Source organism: Stegastes partitus, unplaced genomic scaffold (genome assembly GCF_000690725.1).
Source record: "Stegastes partitus isolate 25-593 unplaced genomic scaffold, Stegastes_partitus-1.0.2 Scaffold799, whole genome shotgun sequence".
NCBI lineage: Eukaryota > Metazoa > Chordata > Actinopteri > Pomacentridae > Stegastes > Stegastes partitus.
The window spans coordinates 222,683-242,464 of record NW_007578530.1 but is presented as its reverse complement, the minus strand read 5'-3'; the positions used below and the strand labels follow the sequence as shown (position 1 = coordinate 242,464).

General features: G+C 42.4%; 1 protein-coding gene across 1 annotated transcript; it reads right to left on the bottom strand.

Annotated features, from left to right (window-relative positions):
* Positions 1-883: 883 nt before the first annotated feature.
* On the bottom strand, positions 884-10,057 carry gata4 (GATA binding protein 4). Its single transcript, XM_008292295.1, has 6 exons — positions 9,535-10,057; positions 4,844-5,010; positions 4,351-4,476; positions 3,949-4,030; positions 2,475-2,620; positions 884-1,009 (listed from the first exon to the last, which is right to left on the bottom strand). The coding sequence occupies exons 1-6, from the start codon at positions 10,055-10,057 to the stop codon at positions 884-886; spliced, it is 1,170 nt and encodes a 389-aa protein (XP_008290517.1).
* Positions 10,058-19,782: the final 9,725 nt, after the last annotated feature.

The following is a 19,782-nucleotide window of genomic DNA, read 5'->3' as shown; positions in this document are numbered from 1 at the left end:
GCAGACACATTTTGCAAGCAGTTGCGTTGCATTTTGGTAAAATCGCTCCTTGATGGAACTGAGGAATTGTAAATAAAGTTGTGCTTTACCTGCAAGAAACGGGTCTATTCGACTGCTGCTAATCCAGGATCAATTCAAATCACAAATAGTTTGCTTGTTGTGAGGATACAAGCTGCTTCCCTTCTTCTGCTTCCTCTTTTACAACTGAGATAAAACTCAGTAGCCAAACGTCCCACAATGTGCCAGTTTCAGTGAATGCACCACAGAGAAACACAGTTGTTGAGTTAGTTTAAAGCTTCTAGCACCAACTTTCTTGCTTTTTGGTGGCGTATCTGCACCGTCACGTAGACGCCACTAAAGGGAAGTGTGAGGATGTATATTTGTTTCTCGTATACACGTGAACTGACCTTTTTTAAATACACTTGCTTTAACAAATCAGTGATGCAACTTGTTAACAGGAAGTTGTCCGACTGTGTGTGAGTGTTTTTAGATGTTTTGTATGTCCAGTAATTCTTTGGCAAAATATGCACCATCGATATGTTGACATAAAAATAAGTCTGACCATGACCGGTATTTGTCATTGTTTTGTGTCGAGCAGTCTTTGTCTTGTGGTTGCAGAAAAGGTTCTTTTTCAAGAGTCATTGTGGACTCTAACTCAGTCCTTGGTTGCTCTGATTGTGCACAAAGTATCCGTGCAGGTTTTCTTCTCATCTGTAGCAGCTTCCACATTTCTGTCCCACGTCTCTGCACCGACAGACAGCTGGTAGGAAACAGCGGGATCATCTGGACCAGCAGCAGCCGTCTGCTACAGAAACGTTCTCAGGAGAGTTTAACGGGTGTGCTGTCGATAGGTAGGTTGTTGAGATGTTGGGCGGCAGGTCTTCTAAGCCAGGATGAGGTTGTTCCACGGTTCGGCTTTGGAGCCGGAGGAGCCGCTGTGTCCTCCAGGAGACATCTTGAGAGGGATGGCGCTTCCCTGAGCTGCCATGTAGGCCGGTAGGGCTGAAATCTGGAGAGGAGAGGAAGACGGTGAGGATGAGTGGAGGAATCTTTTGATTTATTGTGACTTATATACGAACGCCTCTGCGTTTTTATCTCCTCTAACTTGAGATCACACACAGAATTATTCTATGAAACCTGCATTTGTCATGTAAAAGTCATTTAACTGCCGTCTCTCTGACACTTCAAGCCCAAAATCCCACCAGCAGGCTAAGAGGCTTGATTCCTTCAAAATAAAATCACCAAAATAACAGCACCTGTTAGAGACAGAAGTATAAAAACAAAAAGAGTTGTTGGATTTTCACGTTTCTGACAGCGTGTGGCGTCCAGTTCAATCAGTAAAATAACCAAACGTAGGCCTAAAAATAGTGGTATTTCATCAAAATCACTTCATTCTACATTTATTATTTTAAAATGATTAAAAAATCTGATTCCCACTGATCAGAATCAGTTAACAATAAATAATTCTACACTCCTCGTTGCATCCGTAAAGCCAATAGTGACTCGACTGCAACCAACAGTCACGTAACAACAAATCAGAGACTTTTCAGGTGAGCTGCAGGTTGTGTTTACAAAAAGCAGAGACTGAGAGGAAAATGAAACCCACTCCATCAATTACATAAACGAAGCGTGGCTCAGAACCAGAGGGGCAACATGTTGGACACATGACGAGGTATCTCTAGAGCTAGTGTAGTGAGACAAAACCCGAGTTTGTAGAGGCTGTAAAAATGTAAGTAGTTGAATGTCTAAAGCATTTGTGTCCCCATGTTTGTTTGTTTTCCCCAGTATTGGTACCACACTTTGGAAAATGTTGTAGCTACAGGCTGATTCCTTTTTTTTTTTTTTTTTTTACCTTTGTAAAATAAACAATCAAAGAAACTCAGGTTTTGTTTTTCTATTTTTTATGATCTGTGCAGTTAGATTTCACTAAAGACATTTTCTAGTTCTCTCTACTTCTAGCCGTGGTTGTGCTGTTTCCACGGAGGGGCAGAACTTTTTATAAAATGAGCCGACAGCGAGTAAAAATGTGACACTCGGAGGGTGATAGACATATCATCCTCTTGTACTTTTATCGTAAACTTAGAAGGTTCACTGCGACACCAGTTATGAAAATGTTTTATTCTTCTTTTATTAAATCTGTTTAAACTTTCTCTTTTATCTGCTTGTTCGGGTCTCTTACCCTGAAGAATCAGAACAGGTGGGAGGGAATCATAAGTAGTGATGTCCCAAAGCTGACAGATCTCTCTGTACTTTAGATTTCATTTTGTGGTGGTATGTTTTTGTCTGTTGTGTGGCTGTAGTGTGGTGTCGTTGTTTATCAGTGTGGTGTCCTGCTGGCTGTAGGACAAACTGCCACTGAGGGATGAAGATCACCTTGAACTGACCTGTACACTTTTACATTTGGGGGTGTTATTGGACAATTTTCCTGATTTTCCCTCATCACAGAAGCACTGGTGCGCTCTGAGGCGTCTCACCTGTGTGTGTGAGCTGTGGTGTGTGTACAAGCTGTGGTTTTCTGGCTCTGTCTTTATCTGGCGAGGCTCCTCTGTGGTGGAGGTGGTGGTGGAGGCTCGAGGAGTGCTGCTGGGTGTAACTGGAGTCCCGTCACTGCCTGGAGTCCCTGCAGAAGAACGGAGGTTACTGCACGTATACAGACAGCGTGTGAGCAGATGCTTCTCAGTGATTAGATTCATCCCCACGAATGAGATACGAAAGATGCAGATAAGTTGGAAAAACAGCAATATGGTTACTAAGAAAGGCAACAAGTCCACCGACAGGGATGCAGCTTTTTTCTTCATCGTTTTGCTCTAAATGATGTCAATCCTGAGCTCATGTGAAAACTGAGTCTTTCCCGGCAAATGAAATGGAATTATCTCCACCACACACATTTGATCACTCGTTTGCTCAGTAGATGAGATGTATATCCATCCATCCATCATCTCTACATCTTAGTCCTCACTAGGGTCATGGGGGGCGGAGTCTATCCCAGCTGACTCAGGGTGAAGGCAGGTTCACCTGGACAGGTAACCAGTCTATCACAGGGCTACACTTAGAGACAGACAACCAAGCACACTCACATTCACACCTACGGACAATTTAGAATCACCAATTAACCTCAGCATGTTTCTGGACTCTGGAGAACCCGGAGAGAACCCACACTGCACGGGGAGAACATGGAGACTCCACGCAGAAAGATCCCGGGTGTCCTCACCGGGACGCGAACCGGTGACCTTCTAGCTGTGAGGCAACGGTGCTAACCACCGATCCACCTTGCAGCCCACAATAAACATTTAACTATTTATATTTTTCCAACTGCTAAAATTTGGCATTTTCACTATTCTGCACATGACACCGTGCTGAATGTATCGTCCAACAACTTGTTCCTCTGTGTACCCCAGCTTCAGTACTTGTCTCATATCTGCTCTGTTATAAACAACCTCCAGTTCAGCTGAGAACTCTTATTGTCGTGACTTTTGGTTGCACTTGAGCCCCTCGTGGCGTCTTTGTTGCACTAAAAAATGCTAAATTTATGGTGGGTTTTTTTTGGTTGATTTTTTTTTAATTTTACAGAATCCGATCAGGACAAACACATTATTTTTTAGCTAATATTTCCATGAGGCATGTCGAATACATTGATTTATGTTAATATTCCCGGTCGAACCACTCGTCATACACGGTTTGCTCAAAAACCATCAGAAACATGAGAATCTGATTTTTAGTTTATTTTTTTCCATTTTACAGTTTCTGCCTTAAACAAATGTAATTTTCGTGCTTTTTTTCAAAACAAAACCAACACCCATGCGTTCACACTGGATAAAAGTGTTTGCTCAGGTTGGTGGAAGGGCTGCAAATGATTGCTCGGGGTTTAAAACGCGGATATCAGACTCACAGCTGCACATGCTTATGTAATACGTATACCTGCATATTTACATCAACTTGAAAGCTCACCGATTTGGGATTTATTGAGGTTCTTGGGTTTGCGTTTGCGGGTCTGGATCCCTTCTTTCTTCATAGCTAGAGGTCGAGGAACCTGTCGAAATGCAAAGAAAGAATTGAGACGTTTAAAAGCTGGAGACAAACACTCTCACTGTCTAGATATAGCTGCATGTTGCTGATACAGCTGTAGAACTGTTTTCCAACTAACTGGGAGAAGTCACCTTTTTAATCACCTGTATGTGACTGATTTCTCTCCATGTGTGTGACTACTAGTGTCATCTGAAGGCTTTCGACTTGTTGAACTATCACAGCGTGCCGATGCTCCTGATCACCAGTATTTATGCTTCTACTGTGTTTGTACGTGTATATGCACAGTCTCTGTTAAAGAAGAACGCTTCCTTCTGTCTCTCTCACCCCGTGGAGTTTCATGTAGAGGCCACAGGCGTTGCAGACCGGCTCTCCCTCTGCGTTTCGCCGCCACAGGGTGGTGGTGGTGGTGTGACAGTTGGTGCAGGACAAACCCACCCTCCTGGAGGCCGACTGCAGCACATCAAACACGTCAGCGCAGGTAGAGAAGAAGAGAAATCGTTTTTCATCGAGTAAAGAGGCAAAAACAATGTCTCTAACCCTGTTCAGGACTTTCAGGCCGTTTGGTTTAGGTGACGGGTATTGCTTTTTTATTTCTGAAGATTTGTTTTAAAGTTTAAAAAGCATCTGGAACCACAAATACGTCAACTTATCAGAAAATGTATTTATCATAGTATAAAAGTCTATAATGAATACCAACAGATATTTCTTGAGGTCCAATTGACCCTGAATAACCTTCTACATATGGAAACATGAACGTCCTGAACAGGGCTAATAGGAGCTGATGAAGGAGGAGACGAGGCCCTGAGAGGTCACCCACCAGCCGTCTTTGGGGTTTGATGAGGGGTCTGTTGATGCCGTTCATCTTGTGGTACAGTCCGCAGGCGTTGCACAGGTAGTGGCCGGTACCATCCCGCCTCCAGAGGGGGGTCGACATGGCCCCGCAGTTCACACACTCTCGCCCCTCAGCAAAGTCGTCAAACAAATCTGATAAGAGGCGACAAACGTGAAATATGATCAGCCCAAACAAAACAAACACGTCTTCCCGGAGAGGGCCCTGCTGCTGCTTCATAGTTTCATCTTTCATCACACAGTCCTGCAGCTTTGAGCTCCTCAGCACTCAGACTTCTGCTGGAACAATTCAGTGATTCTTGAGATTCTTGAGAAATTAACCTCCATCTGGGCTCGCGCCACAAGAATTCCTTCCAACCCATTTAATAAACAGTTTCCTGCGCCTGTCAGAAGCCTGATAGAGCGACCAGGCAGTGCAGCCCAACGCCAGCAGGAGGTGCCGGCTGCAGCCTTCACTCAGGCCCACACAGCAACAAGCAGCCTGGATTCCCTCCTTATCTCCCCTTCAGATAAACGCCGGCTGGAAATAGAGATGGGAAGGAGCTCCATCATATTCAAACGCCGGCTCCGTGTCTGTCACATCTCTTTCTCCTTCTTTGACATCTGATAAATGCCATCTCCGCTCTCTCTCATCTGAGAGCATCTCCCAAGAACCACTTAGCCGTTCTGGATGGGAGACATCAATCTGTGGAGTGGAGGTGACAGCCGGGCCTTCATGCAGGCTGAAGAGGTCAGACTGCACAAAGCAGCAGCATATGAACTGTAAAGGCCACGTCTCAGCCCCTCCGTGGTGTGTTTTTCGGTCACACACTTGCCCTGTGCACAACGACTCGTCTTCCAGCGAGTCCATCTGCTCGTCCCGGTGCCACTGGAGCGACACTCGTGCACATCGAGGCCTCGTCAAGGCTGAGAGCCGAGCAGAGGCGGCCAGAGCGCTTAACCTTGAGCCGGGCGGCAGCTGTAGCCAACACAAGGCAGCACCACGAGACAACACAGCACAGAAACACCGCAGTGTCCGCCTCTATCTAAATGCAGGTTGTTGTTTTTGTTCAACTGTACAAATGTCAGAGTGTGTCTTTATCAGGGTGCAGTTCAAAAAAAAAAAAAACACCCACACAAACAGTGAAGGAGGCCAAAGGTGAGCATGGAAATAAAAAGCTCATTTTAATGTGACATGTGAGAACTTCTGCACAGAGAAATGAGGATACAAGGGTCAGAACTTTGACTTTACAACCATTTTTCCTTCTTTTTTTTTTGGCACATTTTACATTTTAGGCGAGATTAATTTTTATCAGAGCTCATGGAAAACACACGATTAAAAAGCCAAAATCTCACATTAATTACTATATACAGTTTTTATTTCTAACTTATTTCTAACTTACCCTCTGTCTTTGCACTGTTTTTTTTTTTTTCAATTTGCACATTTTGTACAGTTGTTTTATTTATTTTATTTTATTCACTTATTTTTATTTTTAAATTTTTAAATAGTATTTAACTTTGACTCTTTTTCTGTTGGGATTGGTGTTTTTCTCTTGCTGCTGTACCACAGTAATTTCCCAGACTGGGATAAATAAAGTATTTTTCTATTCTATTCTATTGATAATTCAAAACTTAGATTCAAGAAAGTAAATCTTCCATTTAATCCTAGTTTTTTCTACATTAAATTTTTTTTTTCTTGCTTAATTTTTTTAACCCAAAAAATTAACATCAGCACATAAAATATAATAAGTTGCTATAAAAAAAACTGCAATAAAACAGTTTTATTATCTTCATCTGCAAGATTAAAGTTCAGTTTATACACCAGAAATAATATTGTGATAGCTTTTATAATAATAATTTTAAAAAATAAAATGCAGAAGGAGTCATTTTTTTCTTCATTTACATTTTAAGTAGAAACAATTTAAAATCTAAGTAAAATATCATCCTCCAGTGGACATTCTCTAGCATTGATTTTACATTCAGTGCTTTCTAAAGTTTACTTTATTCACCTTTTTTAAATTTAGGCTTCTATAAGTTAGGCTTTGTAGTCTCTGGTCCAACAGGCAGAACCGTTTGGTGTTCCTCGTCCTGGAGGGAAACATGTTTGACTTTCAGGACTTCCAGAGACGAGTGATAACGGAGACGTTTTGTTTTTAGAAACTGAAATATTGACCCTTATCCAAGAAACGTTTGACTGATAAGGTTCTCCAGGAGGGTTCTGAGCAGTCATTTTAATTAAATCTGAGCAAGGGATTATTAATTAGGACAAAATATAAATGTGTAGAATATTTCCCACAAATTAAAGTATTTCTCTGGAAAAATAAGATTGAACTGAAAACTTAATTTGCATGTTTTATTTTTTAAAAGTCAGAGCTGTTTTTGCAGATATTTCTACTTTAGCTTTCTTCCAAACACTTTTGATGAGTAGCACTCAGTATATATATATATCATGTAATAATGATTAAATGATGAATTTAATTTTCTCTTTCCCTGCTTTGCTTTACAGATAAACGTGTTTCCCTTCTCCAGAACAAATCACCACAATCCTGGCTTAATCAAACACTCAGATGTGATTTGATTTGCTGTGATTGTAAAACAGTGAGATGTGGCTCGTTGCTGACAACGTTCGTCAACAAAAGCAGTGAGTGAACACGTTTTTTTTTTGTTTGGTTTTTTTTTGAGCTGAGATGAGGAGGTCAGACCGGATCAATGCTGTTATCTGGCACACTGTGGGATGGAAACTTAAATAATCAGCACACGGCTCACTTAGACTCATTAACTGGCAGATAATAGGAGGGACTGATATTTAAGAGACTGAACCGGGGTGTAGATTACAATAAAGTGAATGAGAAGACTGAGTCCCTTCATCGGCCTGCAGCAGGAATTGTAGATAATGGAAGAAACACGGGTCAAACAAACAGGACGCTGATTAGTAACGCAGACTACACAAGGGCCACTGAAAAACTGACAGCCTCAGCGAAACCAACGCGTTGTGAAATCTCTGTCATCCATATGGTCCAGAGTACAGCCTGCAGCTATAGAGGCCAAATTCACATCCAGCTCAGGGGCAGGAAGGCCTTCGGTCACACTGGAGCTCCAACTTTGTGCAGGTTACAAGCAACAGAAATGCTTTGTTAAATCAGAGACTGCACATCCTCAGTAAAGGATAAAAGCCCCTCAGTTCAGCACCAGAGTCCCTTCAGATCAAATTAAACGTGACCTGATCCAAGAGTCAAACACAACCAATAAAGCACAATAAAGCACGTTATCGTTTCTGTTAAATATTAATTTCTATCACGCCAATAATGTCTCCTGGATTCATAATATACGGGAAACGTGGTGATTGCAGGCTGTAAGTCTGACTTGGGATGCAAAACATCTGAGCACAAGTCCACTGGATGTCACTGCACTTATCTGGCTTTATGTAATACGTTCAGTCTGAGCAGTTTATTCTCAATACCAGTTAATTATAAGACAGAAAATAAAAGTAATGAGATGGCAGCAGCTGCAATGTGCACATTCCACTTATACTGTTGTAAACACTGTCTGCTTTAAATACTGTGGTTGTTCTGTAAATACCTCCTTTGCTTTAATAGTTTACATTTTGTGCTTTATATTTATATACATAGCTATCTTTCCTTTCACGTTATTTTATCTTATCTTATTTTACTTGTGTATTGCTGCCAAAAAAAGGGATGCTACGACATGTCACTGCTGCAACACTGTCTTTTTAGCATTGCTTCCACAGTGACAGTAAAGAACTATTCTATTCTATTCTATTCTATTCTATTCTATTCTATTCTATTCTATTCTATGTAAATATTTCAGTCATAAATTACATTAAATTATTTAATGAGGGACAGGATATTAAAAATGTTAACAGTAGTACATTTTAAATTGCATGTGAGGCTGTTTTTTAGATGTTTTGCAAAAAAAATGTTCAAAATGTTGCTGTGCAATTTTTGCAATTTTTAAAATGTATTTATTTATTTATTTTTAGCTTGATGGTAATTCATTTTTCAGCAGGAATTTAATTAATCTCTGTAGTTCATCTGCTTTTTCAGCATGTCAGATTTTTTTGTAAAAATAAAAAACTAAAAACTAAACAGGCCTAAAGTCCAAAACATCTGATGGATCCGTTCAACATATAAATCCCTCATTACATCTATCTGTGTTGTACTATTAGAATGATTCGTGTCTGTATTTTTAAAGTCATATTTCAGGTTTTATATATTCTATGAGGCTAAATAAATGTTGTGTCAGTTAGAGCTGCATTAAACTTGCTGAGTCATAATTAAAACATCATTTGTGCTCCACAGACACACAAACAGTGTTGATCGTCATTATCTGAATCAGATTTATATTTTAAAACCCACCGTGTCCTGCAGCAGAACCAGGCAAAAACTCTCCATTTTATTCATTTATAATATGAACACCTAATCTGATAAATAAGTGTCATGTTGGTTTCTTTTTATGGAGCTTATTGGTGCGTTTTTGTCCATGTGGTGACCGTAAATCTGAGCGTTTCTGTAGATTTACAGAAGTTCAAACCACCAAACAGCTTTGATTGAATTTTAAAAATGAATATTTTTATTGTGAGTTTTGCGTTAAATATTTAAATGTGAAAATAGAAAAGGAAAAAATAATAATAATGGTGTGTTTTACGCTCCTGCTGCTCACCTATGTTCGGGTGCCGCGTCGTGCCCGGAGGAGCTCCGGTTTGGAGCCCGTGCAGCACCGGACTATCGAAGGGGGACGCCGGCCACGTTCCACCCACGTTGGGGCTCATGTAGGCCGGGTAGGGGCTGTGATAGGAACCGCCGAGGGCCCGCGCGCCGTAGTGCTCCCTCCCGTTGGCGGAGATGTTGAGCGGGCTGCTGTAGGACACCGCCGTCTCCCGGGCCGCGGCCACGCCGGAGGACAGCGGCGGGCTGGTGGAGAAGGTGAAGCGCGGAGACACCGGGGAGTGGTTGTAGGAGGGCACCGAGTCCGCGCCCGGCTGCGCCCAGGCAGAGTGGCTCGACACCGGGCTGCTCTGCTGCGACGCGCCGGGCGTCTGGAGGTAAGGCAGCGCCGGGATCATGGGGGTGACGACCCGGGTGGTGGGCACGTACACCGGAGAGGCGCCCGCCGAGGCGTTGTGCAGGAATCCGGCCTCGTAGGAAGGGGGTCCGTGGTTGGTGGTCATTATGCCCTGGTACATATCCTCTCCCTGGAGCTGCACATCCGCGTCGACAGAGGGGATAAAATGACAGCGTGGAGTTGCGCACAGAGTTACTGCATATTAGCGCAAAAAAACAAGCAGAGAAGCTGTTTTTGGTTTTTTTTTTCCTGATCTGTTTAAGTGAAGCAGAGAAGCAGCAACATTGAGAAAATTAAAAATAAACGCGTGAGAGAAGAAACATGAGAGAGGAGGAGGAGTGAGAGACTACTCGGTGTGATCAAGATCCAGCTGTTATCATCTCTCTCTCTTCTCCTCCCTCTCTGCCTCTCTCTCTCTCTAATGGGAAAAAAAAAGAACGAAAATTATAATGAAGCTTCAAAATTTAACCTAAAATCATTTAATGCTCATTTAATTTTCCCTCCACTGAACAGAGACTTTTATTGTCTCCTGGTTTGGTGTTCCATACATTTAATTTTATTTATTTTCATGCTTTTACTCATCTTTTCTAAGCTTTTGCTTTTCGTTTCTAAATTAAACGAATGTATAAACATGTTGTCCAAAGACTCATTGGTCACATTATCCAAAATGAAACAGCAGAACAGTTTCTATTTCTGTACTGAACCATTTCTTAAAATATTCGTCCACTATAAAACCCTTCTGAACATAATAGCAGCTTTTATTAATGGGACATTTAAATCCGAAAGAGCCCAGAAGGTCTTTTTATTCTAAACCCTTGATCTCAATCTGAAATCAGCTCGTTTGTCTGCGAAGAGTCTAAATTGTTTCTCTTTTTTATGCTTGTGGAGCTACTTGAGTTTATATTTAAATTATATTTTTAAAAACCTCAGTAGTTATCATGTGCGTGGGGCCTAAACACACTGTAGATTTATTTTTCTGGTGTATTTAAAGCCGTAAACATGCGCAATAATCGTGCGTAATTTTGCGCAAAAGTGTTTTCATAAATATTTGCTGCATTAAATCAAATCCACTTAAATTGAGCGTGTACTTATATTAGTGGTGCACCCTAAAATGAGGCATATGAACGAAAAACATCAGCTTCTTTTGAGCAATCGAGTCATTTTTAAGGCTAATTGTCGTTATCGCTCAGTCGTGCGTAATCATCATGTGGAGCAGGTAATTCCCAGAAAGTTATCCGATAAGGAGCCACTATCCTGCAGACACGCAACAAACACGCCTGTCTGCAATAAGAACATCTATCTGGAGCGAGCTGCAGAGTCTGATTCGTTTTAATTCGTGGTCACATGACTCAGAGATCCATTTTTCATGACAGGCCTGCTGCTGCTGATGATGTTGTTTTCTTCTTCTGTTTTCTGCTCCTGCCAACATGAAGAATAGCGCTGCTTTATTCGGAAGTGTCCGGCGGCGGCTGTTGTCCTCATGAGGACAGATTTATACCTGTCATCAACACCAGTCAACGTAAACACACGAGGCCATTTCATTGTGCAGCCACTTCCCACTGACAGGCCTGTCCGTGAGTGATGTGCTCCTGCGCAGGATAATAAATCCGCTCCGTGCGTCTGTAAACGTCAGGACAGAAATTAATGCAGAGAACCTATAATTAATAGTTTAATGTTGTTGTTACGTGCAGTGATCATGGTAAGGGGTTTTCACTGCAGGATTATCATATATCCAGTAGAAAATTAAGAAATAATAGAGAAGAAATGAAAGCTATCAGTCAAAATCAAGTTTGTTTTTTGGCTAATAAATTACACTCAGAGCACTGTAGGGATGTAGAGAGTCTAAATCCAAAGCTGTGCTGTATGTTGGAGCTGGAATATTTATTATATTATTTGTATTATTAACCTAACATCAATATTTGATTTATAAAATATAAAAGCACATCATAACATGCACATTTAATGCACAGCGCTATTAATGATCATCAGTGGCTCTTCTTCTAATTGTCATAAGTTGAGAGTCGTGATGCAATGAAACATACAGACACAATAATAAACCATAAAGAAACCTGGAGTCAACATGTACAACATTTTCCCAAAGTGTGCACAAGTGTTGCCAATCCTGCCTCCACATCCTAATAATTTATCGACCCACCTGTCTAGTACCAGCCCTAGAAACACATCCTGCAGTTCAGCCAAATGATCCCTTATTTTTATTTGTCACTTGGGTGCTGTTTGCATCTGAGTTCCTATCCAGAAGTGCATCATTTTGGGGGCATTTTTTATATAAACTCAACTTTAGAAAAGGTCATTGTTGGTTATTTTCTCAGAGAGACGTAGAATGAAGTGATGTTAGTTGAACAATCACAATAAACTGATCTGGAGAGGAGACATGAGATGAAGTCTTTCTCCTGATCTCTTACATATTTTGATATTCTCTGGTAACAAATAGACTTTTCTCCTGACATTTTCACTCAGAAAATCCCTCATAAGACTGACTATAACTGATAAAAGCAGGGCCTCGATTCAGGCAGCACCAAGTGGACCCATAATAAGTTACAAAAGATATTTAGCAAGAAAAAAATCAAATCTGTCCATCTATCTATTTATCTATCTGTACGTGACACATGAATTATAACCCATAACCTTTGTATTTTCGTATCGATTCCCTCCGCCCGCCCTCTCTGCCACAAGTCAAGGCAAACAGAGCAATATTGCCTCAGTGGAAATGGGGAACTGTCATCAATGTGTAACTGCAGGCTGATAACGCCGCCACCAATTGCTGGCTAATAATATCAAGGTGTGGGTCTGTTCGCCTGAGAAGGCAGAAAGTCGGAGGTGATTCATGCTTTTATGGCTGCACTGAATGTATAGGAGTTCACTGTGTGATATGAAGATCAAGACAAAAGGGGAAAGTTTGCAAAAAAGAAAAAACCACAGCTGTCATTCTCTGGTGTTCCTTCTATCGGCTGCAGGCTTATCTGGCAGAATATGAGGTGAAGAGTTTACAAAAATACTAAAAATCCTCTTCTCCATCCTCTTCTCTGTTATTGTGTTTTGATTTTGTGTGTTTGCCAGGCTGCAGCCCTGACAGTGACAGAGCCCAGAGCTGTGTGTGTGTGTGTGTGTGTGTGTGTGTGTGTTTACAACAATGATTCTGTGCAACTGTGTGCGATCGCTGTGTGTTTGCTGTCAGTGTGTATGAATGAGGAGGTGTCGGCTGAGCGGCCAGATAGAGATGCTGGTATGTGTTGGTGAACTGTTGCTGAAGATCCGTGTGTGTGTGTGTTGTCTGTCTGTGTGTGTGTGTGTGTGTGTGTGTGTGTGTCTTGTGCGTGTGTGTGTGTGTGTGTGTGTGTGTGTGTGTGTTGTGTGTGTGTGGACCAGGCACCAGGAAAACTGTCCCCGTCCTGGCTGGGGCAAAGATTCAATCATTCGGGGTCGGTGACTTACTTCGGCCCTTCTTCCTCACACGCATGCAGACACACAAACAAACACACACACACACACACACACACCCACACACACACCCACACACACACACACACACACACACACACACCGAGGCGAGTAGACTGCTGGCTCCAGGAAGAACAACTTCAAATGGAGAAGCAGGAAAACGCTGGAGGAGGGACGACAGGAGAAGGCCTCACACAGACGTCACCCACTCGGGCTCTTCGGTATTCCTCGCTGGCAGATTGCTTTGCAGAGTAAGCAGAATGTGTTCGTTCTGTTTTTTTCTTTCATCTCCCGAGCATCTGTTCCTGCTGACGTCACCTCGGCGTCCGGTTTTATCTGATCACATTGATGACTGCTCATGAGATCACGATGGAATCGTGCAAATCAAAGGCCTCAGATTCCATGTGGCGGCTTTTGTCTCCACTGTGTCCAGTTTTCTTGTTTGCCAGCTAAAGTTTGACAGTTTTGCAATATCTGAAGTACAATAATCAATCAGCAAGCGCACATGCTGACTAGTGGTTTAACTCTCAGAACTTCCAGCAGGTTCTGGGTGTTTGTTGCTTCTGTCCTGTTTTTACTCACTGTGGGTTCATTTGTCACTGCAACATGAAGTCCTGCACTTCTATTGAAACAGCATGAACCTGGCTGGAAGTGGAGAGAACTTAAAAGTGACTTCATGTGAAGTTGAACAAAGTTAGAATGTCGTGAATCATTAAAAAGGAAAAGCAAAAGTCACATTTCTTTGATTATTCATTTTACAAAATATGACAAAAAAAGCTGTCGTCAACATGTTCCACGTTCCCACAGCTGGTACCAGCAGTGGAACAACGGTGGCTGTACGGATATTGGACTGCTTGTATTTTTAATTTTAATGTCTCCCAGCTGCTGTGTGCAAACACCGGCTGCAGTTCAGTCGAGTGGTCTCTGAGTTTTTGTCAGATGGCTGTTGGAGGGAGAGTCACTGATGGGTTTGTAGTTCAATCAAGAAGAACTATTTCAATTTTTATTTACTCATTTTTACACAATCTTGTTATTGCAAAGATTCATTTTTTGGCATGTTTTTTTTAAAAGAGACATGTTGTGATTTCAGATTAAAAAAAACTATTTTAGGCTTAGATTTGGTCATTGGGCTGCAAGGTGGTGCAGTGGTTAGCACCGTCGCCTCACAGCTAGAAGGTCACCGGTTCACGTCTCAGTGAGGACACCCAGGATCTTTCTGCGTCTATGTTCTACCCGTGCAGTGTGGGTTTTCTCCGGGTTCTCCGGCTTCCTCCCACAGTCCAGAAACATGTTGAGGTTAATTGATGATTCTAAATTGTCTGTAGGTGTGAATGCCAGAACCTATTGTCTACCTGTTATCCGTGTTCGGGTCGCAGCCCTCGCCACCTCCTCCAGCTTCTGGAGAGACACCAAGGTGTTCCCAAGCCAGCTAAGAGACATGTTTGAAGTGACCTATAGGCTCCTCAGCCTGTCTCTAAGGCCGAGCCCAGACACCCACTGGTGGAAAGGTCTTCTGTTGTTTTCCGTGGATGAAAGTAAATCTACCAGCACATCAACAACTTGACCTTTTGCTCAGCGTTGTTCCCTCCACAAAGTGCCATCTTTCTGTGGTTGTTGGGTTTGAGTGTCAGAGTGATCCCAGGAGCTGTTTGCGAAGACCCTTGGTCGGGTCCTCCACAGCAAGTTGTTCCTGGATGAGGAGTCAAACTATTGTAGTCACTCCTATGAGAAGGAAATCCATGTACCTTGCTCTGGTTAAGGATTCTGGAGCTAGGGAGCCTGACCTTGGGGCTCATTGGCGAGCACCTGATGGTCGGGCCTTTGCTTGTGGTGCTCAGTGAAAATGAGCTTCCTGACACTGTGATGGTGCGATGTGAGTTAGACAAGGAGGAGGCCTCTGAGCTAATTCATGTGCTTCCCATGTCTGCCCACGCACTCAGACAAACCCACAGGTAGCTTTTATACTTACAGATTGGGCTGTAGCACCTTGTCAGGGAATATTCCTGAGACAGTGTGTGAACATAGCACCAGATTTATGGAGAATTTAGAACTTCCAAACTTCCAAAAAAGCCAATGGAAAGCATGTACAAATCAGAGCAGCTCTGAACTTTGGGAGTGACTGCTTCTATTACAACTCTTTTAATGATTCATTCTAAAAGTGTGGATGACCGAGAATCTCTTTGGANATATTCAAGTAGTATTAAGTTATATATTTTTTTTAGTATTTATTTTAAGAGAGGTAATTTAGTATTTTTGTGGTGTTTTAACCTCAGTATTTAAATTGCTCAGGTAAATTTGCATAACCAGTACTGTTATAGGCTCTTAATATTTAAACTTGTCAACTAAATTCAAACTGGCTTAACTGCTTCTGTGCTATAAAGATAATGTGATTTGATTATTAGCCATGGCCTTGACTTCTGAATAATCTGCTTTGTCTTGTCTTTTAACACATTTTGTTTATCCTTGTTTTTAAAGCGCTAATATAAATAAATAATTTTTTTACTTTATTTCTTTCCTACAGATGAAACAAACGAGCTATATCATGCTAATTAGTAAGCTTCAGTGGTTTTGTTAGGCTAGCTTATCTGTCCTCCCACGTTTACAGTGTTTGTGCTAAGCTAACCACATATAATTATATATGCAGCACAGACAATAGAGGGGTATTGATCTTTGTAGCTAAGTCAATGCAAGAAAACAACAACAACACATATTTCCCAACATTGAAATACTTCTTTGCTTTATAGAAACAACCCAGTGGAAGTTATCCAAAACTCAGACAGGGTTTAACACACAAACTGAGTAATTGGTGGTGATCTGGGGATGACTGTATGAGCACAAACTTCATACTTTTGTATGTGACGCACTGCAATCTGAAACAGTTTGGATGTGATGGAGACACTCACCACTCCTTTGGTGGTCTCGGACAGTTCAGACTGACTCAAAGACCACCTTCTGGGTTACTGTGAGGTTAATGACCCCCCTACACACACACACACACACACACACACACACACACACACACATAGGCCACTTGCACAACGCAGACGTCGAGGGGAACGAACGCGACGGAGACGGGCCTCGAGGCAGCTCTATACTGTATACCATCCAGTGCCACTACACCTACTGTCAATCTGCCAAGTCAGCTGAGGCACTGCAGCCGTGACCTTCGACCCGGGAACTGAACGGCACAGGGGAGGTTATCAGCGTCGGGGTTTTAGCTCTTAAAGCTAACGATCCAGACGGGGCAGCAGCCACACCTCCGAGAAGGCTCAGACGGCGTCCCAAACCTCAGGGAGAGAGAGAGATGGGCACCTCTCAGAACGAACACGCTATCTTCAGACCTTTTTTTTTTTTTTTTTGGCGATCATGTGACCGTGGCAGGGCAGCAAACAGTGCATGGTTGTTTACTCTGCTTATCAGTGGTGTTGTAACAAGTAGAGGAACACACAGACTGACCCCAACACACACATGCAACAAACCTCACCTAGAAAGCCTATACAGATGTATGTTCATTTCCACAAACTGGATTTTTCTTATTCTATCCTTTATTCTGACACTTAGCGAAGCCAGATCATGAACTATTAGCTAATATTCCTCACAAATCTCCTCCAGCAGTCATTAACTCTCCTCTGATCTCAGAAAAGAGGCTTGTCCCATCCCAACTCATAGGTAAAACCACGAGCCGCAGTAAACACCGGCCTGTAAATACCGGCTATAAATTCCCATATGAATTATGAGCGTGTCTGCCCACTTGTGACTGAGCGGTAAGTCAACTTTTCATGTACAGCGGAGGTAGCGTTCCACCGAGAGGTAAAAGATATAAGGTAACACGGGTGTCTGGTCGTCGACGTGTGCTCGACCTTTTGATGTGTGTGTGTGTGTGCGTGCGCGCGCTCGTACGTGCACTCTCTCAGACTCTGGTTCGTCTAAGCCAGCGCCACATCAGTCCATCATCACAGATATGGCTTTGCGGTTAGATAGCAGGTCCGGCGGCGCACAAGACATTTTGTCCACTCTGTCATGTTTACTTATAATGATAAGCTTTGATGGATTCCCCACAAGCTATAGACGCCACGGTGGACGCACACACACACACACACACACGCACACACACACCATCTACTTCACATGCCTGTGAACATGCTAACAAAAAATAAGTTAAAGCCATAGTTCACAAAGTCCATCCAAGGCATCCAATGTTAGCTAAGAAAAACAAATTTAAATGAATTTCTGGCTTTTATCTTTAACAGGGACCCTACACACATGTTTAAAGACACAACAAATAGTCTAAAGGTTAAACTTCCCTCTAGTTTTTGGGGTTTTTTTTTTTGCTCAGCTGATAAATAAGTGTTTGAAATGATTTAGCGCCGAGCAGACAGTCAGAGCAAGCTGTCAGGGAGGGAGACGGTGTGTTTAGAAATGGATTCCTTGTGTGATTTTACAGATTTGACGATTTACACAGATTGCAGATCAAAGAAAAAAACGTGTCAATTCCTTTGCTTTGAATCTAGTTGGATAAAAGTTCACAAAAAGCCTCAAACTTTCCATCCAGTCCGAGTCGAACGCCGTCTTCGTCAGCGTTGAACTCTGTGATCTGTTGGTCAGCGCGGCGTTTCCGTCGGGTCGGTTTACTTTAGCCTGGAGTGTGGCCAGACTGCTCGCTGCAACTGTGCCGGACCAATTAAAAAGGCTAACGAGGCCTCGGCTCAGCAGAGAGTCAGGCAGCAGTGAGCGGAGAGAGAACAGGTGGCCACACTTCACACACACAAGAGAAAAACTTCAACTGTTGAGCTGAAACTAAAGTTTTCCACAGACGCTGCCAGAGGTTTACTGTTCGCTGCCGTCCTGATGCTTTTCTCGAGGCTGAAGAAGCTAATTTGGGATAAAGTGTGACGTCAGCGTGAACCTGAAGTGAAATGAAATGAGATCTGAATATCTTTAAGCTTTAATATCCTCTCTATGCTCATTTCCATGTCACGAAATAAAATTTAAGTGATTTTTCATATCATTTCAGAACCATCTGTTGTCAAATTATTCATGTTTTTTGATTTTTCTCCGACAGAAAACATCGTGAATGAACCTAAAAAATGTGGACAAAAATGTGAGGTTTGCAGAAATTTGGTTGTACGGCTGCTTGTAAAGACTTAACTGGCTCATTGGGGAATCTGGACACAGTTCTTTGACTCTTGTGGCGACACTTAACAGCCATGAACTCTTCTCAGGAACTGACTGAGGATCTGAAGTGAAGTTAGTTGATGCCAACACAGAAGAAGAAGAAGAAGAAGAAGAAGAAGAAGAAGAAGAAGAAGAAGAAGAAGAAATAATAATAACAAAACACTGCCAAGTTGCACCGTTGGAATCCAGAATCTCTAGAAAATCTACAGACAGTTTTGCACATTTTGATTTATTTTATGTAACCTGTATTTTACCAGGTAAGTTAATTAAGAACTGCTTCTCATTTTCAATAACAACCCAGTCCAGAGGCGACACACAGACAAGCTGGACAGGACAAACAGATGAGTTGTTGTGGAATCAGTGCTGTGGACAAATGAACTGTTTGCCTAAAATCACTAAAATTACATTAAGAAAAAAAAGCTGTGTGGCATCTGCACTGAATGAAAACGACTAAAACAGCAACAGAAAGACTCTCGACCGGCTACAAAGCTACGATATCTGCAGACAGGACAGCGGTGGGCGTGTGCTCGCTACCGACTAGTGCACACTGAACAACAACAACAACAACGCTGCAGCTGGTGTTTAGCTCGCGCCAATAAAATCACACCTGAAATGTGGGTGGTGCAATAAGGATTCATTTCATAGAGCAGCACTCAAAGAGACAAAGAGGCCCGACATGGTTTATCAGGAATAGATGTGGTGTTGATACAGACTCTACAGCACTGAAATTCATCCAAGAATGCACAGAAATGGAGGTTAAACCATCTTTAAAGGCTTCGTCAGTGTTGCATTGGGTGCAAAGTGCATCTGGTTGAGTCTATATTTGTGTATTTGTGGCCAAAGTGATGCAGCCTGAAACACACCTTCAGCTATGTTAGTGTGAAGTTGCATCTTTTCCACCTTAAAGCCCTTTTAGTTCACCCTTCATTTCATCCTTCTGCGATTACTTTATAGCCGCTCAAGGACACGAGCGCCATCGGTGAAGTTTAGGGAGTGTGTGTGTCTGACAAAGAGAGTGAAAGAAAATGACAGCGAGAGGCGGCGAAGAAGAAACAAGCAGCTCCGCAACAAGGGTTTCCTTCTATTTTACATCTCACCCTCCTCTCACTCTGTCAAGGACGCGCTTCTCTTCCTCCTACTTGCTCGGCCGAGAAGAGGTCAGCGTGAGAGCGAGAGAGAAGCACACACTCACACACACACACACACACACAT